This window comes from Quercus lobata, chromosome 5 (genome assembly GCF_001633185.2).
Source record: "Quercus lobata isolate SW786 chromosome 5, ValleyOak3.0 Primary Assembly, whole genome shotgun sequence".
In the NCBI taxonomy this organism is placed as follows: Eukaryota; Viridiplantae; Streptophyta; class Magnoliopsida; order Fagales; family Fagaceae; genus Quercus; species Quercus lobata.
Window position 1 is genome coordinate 5,861,784 of NC_044908.1, and position 5,040 is coordinate 5,866,823.

General features: G+C 40.2%; 1 protein-coding gene across 1 annotated transcript; it reads right to left on the minus strand.

Annotated features, from left to right (window-relative positions):
• Nucleotides 1-253: 253 nt before the first annotated feature.
• LOC115989856 (putative disease resistance protein At1g50180) lies at nt 254-3,192 on the minus strand. The gene is made up of 3 exons (XM_031113735.1): nt 2,334-3,192; nt 1,020-2,247; nt 254-911 (listed from the first exon to the last, which is right to left on the minus strand). The coding sequence occupies exons 1-3, from the start codon at nt 3,190-3,192 to the stop codon at nt 254-256; spliced, it is 2,745 nt and encodes a 914-aa protein (XP_030969595.1).
• Nucleotides 3,193-5,040: the final 1,848 nt, after the last annotated feature.

Here is a 5,040-nt window from a genome sequence, read left to right on the forward strand (position 1 = left end):
AGAAGTACCTCACCATGACCCATAGTAAATTTCCATGTCTTCCAGGAAACAATTCTCTGGTTTTCGTTCAACACCACATCAATTCTCAGGGACCAGGAGAATAATATAAGGAAGCAATCGTCTGCTACAAGTCCTTGCGTTAAGCTTACAATATTTTCGAAGGAAATTAAATCAAATGCAAACCAAAGGGAAAGAATGACATACCTAACATGCATTAAAGCTGGAGTCTTTCTAGCTTGTAGTCAATTTCTTTTCAGTAATGGTAGGAAATGGGCAATGACATCCCAAATTTGCCCCTTATTTCCTCGATTCTTGTTGTGAATTCCTCGGGCATACCCCATGAATTCAATTCACGTAAATTCTTTAGGTGCTTTAACCCAGTGGGAAACTTCAACTCCTTGCAAGACCTGATATCCAACTCCCTCAAATTTTGCATTGCTCCTTCCTCCACCTGCAGCTCTTCTATCATCTCTAGTTTCCAAAGTTTCAGAACTAGAAGCTTGGTAAATCTCCCTCGGGAGCAGACCATCTCTCTTCTTTCATAAGAACCAGAGTAGAAACAGAGTGATTTGAGATTGGGGAGTTTATCTAAAGCTGGCATCGGGTCATTCTTAAGCCCAGAGGCAGACAAGGTAAGGTCTGAGAGACTTTGTGGAAACTCAGATATGATGGATGGAATCTCTAGCTTTCCAAATAGATAGAGGCTGGTGAGATTTTCCATACCTGACAAAGACTCCAAGTATAGAACCTGAGGTTTGCTCATTTCATCAATAGATCTCAAACTCAAACATTCAAGGTTGTTCAGTTTCACTACACACTTTGCCAATGCCCTTTGCTGTTGTGATGGTAATTGAAGTGCCAGTCCCAATTTCCGAAGGTTTGTCCACTTCTCCAGCCCATCCTTCAGATGACTGTCCTCACCCACGAAAACACCCCATAATGTTTGCAAGTTCTTCAAGGAATTGGAACTCGGTTGATGCGCGAATTTACTTCAATAAATCTGGTTCAAATATAGGTGCCGAAGTTCTTTCAGTTTCCATATTGAAGAAGGGAGAGTGTGGAGATAAGTATCCTTCACATCTAGAGTTTGAAGCTTCCGCAAGTTAACTATGGATGATGGGATCATCTCGAGGTAAGTCCACCTTAAGCCAAGATACTTCAGTTCAATCAAGTTTCCTATGGCATTGGGTAGTTGCGGTCTGAATACACGTTCAAGATCAAGAACCTTTAAAACTTTGAAGCATCCACTTGAAATGGCCTTGCGAAGGAAGTTCTCGATGTCTTCTCCAGGCTTAGTTCCCTCCCGTGTGTCAAAGGACAGGAAGGAAACATGCCTTTTATAACCTTGCAGATCAGCCGATGTTGTGTTTTTACCATGAATATGAGCAAAACTGGCGTCATTTTTGTTAAAATGATCAGCAAGTTGCCGATCTGAACTCAAACATTTGGACAGGCAGAGCTCTAGCAAAGCATTTGGCAAGCGACATGTCTTTACTTTCCCATTAATCTTTTTTTGTACTACTTGAATCATGTTCAGGCCAATCAATTCAGATAAATACTTCTCTGCAACATCTTCTAGAGTTTCTTTCTCAACATCACTTTGTTTCACCAACCCTTGTGCAACCCACAAAGCAATTAGTCTCCTTGTAGGAATTTCAAAGTTGCAAGGAAAGAGTCTGAAGTAAGAAAAACATTTCTTCAAATCTTCACTCAAATCTTCATTCTCCAAGGTTTTGGACCATCCGTTTTGGAAATGATCATTGATAGGCACCCTTCTCAAATCCAGAGCAGTCACATCTTTTCCTGAAAATTTATCCACAAGATATTCAATGGCTTGGGGTAAGCCCCCACATCTTTCCACTACTTCCTTTAGTGCTTCTGTGTGTGACGGTGACAGATTATCAGGTGGAACCTGTGCCCTCTGGATAAACAACCGCCAGCTCTCTTCTTTGGTTCGAAGTTGAAGTTGGTAGGGTGTGTTATCTTGATTAGCATGTGAAGCTACAGTCCTGCTGTGTGTGGTCAGCAAAATTTTACTTCCATTTGTGGTTTTCGGGAATGCTTCTTTTAGAGTATCCCAGGCTTCCTTTGTCAAGATGTCCAGAACAAGAAGGAACTTTCTTTCCTTCAAGAACTTGTTCATTTTGTTGATCCAGAAATCCTTTCCATCTGGTTCCTCCTGTAATTCACTAATCTTTAGGACCTGGATTCCCACATCTTCTAGAAGTGTGTTGACATCATTGGACTCTTGAGGTACCAATACCCAAGCACGGAAAGGGAAATGATTGACAATGGCTTTATGGTTATACACAATTTTTGGAGAGTTGTCTTACCTATGCCCTGCATCCCTACAATGGAATCAACAGAGATGTCCTCATTGTTGGTTAGTCGTGAGACTAATTCATGTGTGTCTTCTTCAAAGCCGATGCTTGATCTAGACTTTTGTCTTAGTTCAATGTGGTATACCTTGGTACTTCTATTCTGAAGATTGATAGTATGTTTGATTCGCTTGATTTCCATGCAGAGCTTTGACCCATGTCCTGTGTTGTCTAGATGATTCTCCCTGCCTTTGGCTGAATTTATATATATAGTTATGGAATCCTCTGCATCAAGAGAGATGCATCTCATTTTTTCCAAGCAAGCCATTCTTGAATAATTTACACCTTCAGTTGCTTTTGGATCTTCAAAAAGTTTACATAAGTCCTTCAACTGGTTCAATAATGCCTTGACTTCAAGATATACGTCTATAAGTATATCTTGTTCCTGATTGAGATGACGTTGGATCTTGTTTACAGCAGATATCGTGTCATCTATGGGGACAGGGTTATTCTGAGATTGGAGACTCTGCTGTCGTCTTCTGATAAATTTGAAACCGTATGTCTCCTTTCCTTGGTAAAGACCAGAAAAGCCAGCATTGATCCACTGAATGTCCTTCCGGAGCATCAAGTTTTGTATCCAAGAATACACATCTGGAGGCAATCTATTTGCATAATCTGTTCTCTGTTCGCTATCAATCTGAACCTCTAAATGCAGAAGTTGTACTACATCTTTTACAAAAGCTTTCAATAATCTTGATTCTCTTCTAATCCACTTGAATTCATTGTCCAACATGGGAAGTATTGTGTAATTCAAGAAAAGGGCCACAATGCAAACAATGGCAAGGATGATTAGGCCACAATAGCAAGTAGTCATAAATGACTTAAGGGAACAAAAGAAATCATGGAGAAGGTAAATGATGCGCCCATACAGATGACAAATGGAACAATAAAGGACATCAATGACAAACGAAAGTAGAATCCAAAAGACACGATAGAGATTAGGAAAAATAAGAGAAATCTGGAACCGCAAGACCTGATAGAGAATTTTAAAACCAAGGAAGAAGTCCATGATTACTTTCTTCCTCTTGATATGCAAAACAGCTTTTCTTCAAGGTAAGAAATCTGTAATTGCATGTTGCATTGTGGCTGAAAAATGACTATCTGAATCTGAAAGAACAGGGTTCCAGCAAGAAGCGGACATGCTTTTGATAAATCTTTTGGTGGTGGACTGAAACTTTTAGCAGAAAAAACTAGTTGAGAGTAGAGAGTTGCAGAGAAATTTTCAGCAGAATATTGGAGGGTAGATAGTGGAACTCCTCCAAGTTGGTCAATGCATGCCTACGATTAAGATAATAATTTTGCTAGAGCTCTATTTCTAGCCAATGAGCAAATAAATAAATAAATTTTTTTTTTTTTTGATGAACCAACATATTTATTAAACCAACAACAAAAACTACACAGCCAAGGAAAGAGCCTCAGCTTTAATAACAGAAACAAAGCAAGGAGGCCCCAACCCCACATCAAAAGAGCCAAAGTAGTTGTTTGACAAAGGCCACTTGGCTAATACATGAGCAGCAACATTTGCTTCTCTAGCTACCCAACTGAAACTACAATTAGAGAAATTCAATTTTAAAGCTAAAACATCAGTGCAGCTGGTTTTTATTCTCCAAGGAGCTTCTTGGTTAGGACACCTCAGCGCATCAATGCAGGTCTTCGAGTCACTCTCAATGGAAATGGAGTCAGCATCCAAGTTTGCTGCCAAGTTGAGAGCCCAGGTTATAGCTTCTGCCTCTGCTTGGAGAGGGAGTGTGGTGTTTACTCTTTTAGAGCAAGCAAACACCACCTCCCCTCTCCAATCTCTAGCTATAGCTGCAATGGATGAACTCTCAGTGTTGCAGGCAGCATCAACATTGACCTTAATAGTGTCCCTATCTAGTTTAGACCAAGCTGATTGGATCCTATTGCTTGAAGACCCCAACGGGGACTCAAGAACCTTCTTGAACCCAGCAATAGATCTGGATGTCTTTAACAACATCCCATCCAAATTAGGAGAAATTCCCTCAAATTGAACTTGGTTTCTTAACTTCCATACCACATCACATATCACTGCACCGTGTAGTAAAAACTCTGCCTTAATAGATGAATTCAACCCAACTGCATTTGGAGGAGATATTAAGGTTTGAATGAATTGGGAGGAGGAAGAGAGACCCAAACCATCAAACTTGAACCCCCAATGGCTGTTAAACCAAATAGCTTTAGTCAATGGGCACATAACAAATAGATGGAGACAAGTCTCATCTTCCATGCCACATAATGAGCAGGTCGTATCTCCAATATTAATATATTTAGCCAACAAGGATTTAGTAGGGAGACAATTTGCTGCAATCCCCCATAAATGCATTTTTAGTCTCTCATGAATCTTGGTTTTCCAAATTTCTCCCCTTGACACATCTTGACTAGTAGGCGGGTTCTCTCTCCGGCCAAGCCAATAAGCTGATTTCACTGATATTTGCCCATTAGAAGTGGCAGTCCATATCCACTTGTCAGCTTGTGAGTGGAAGGAAATAGGAATTCTCTGAATAGCTTTGATAGTTTGTTCATCAAATAAGTTTCTGAGCTTATGATAGTCCCACCCTTTAAGACTTGGATTAATGAGTTGAGATACAATCAGTGAAATGTCTGGATTAGAGCCTTCCTTTGGGCGAGGGATGAAAGAAGGTAA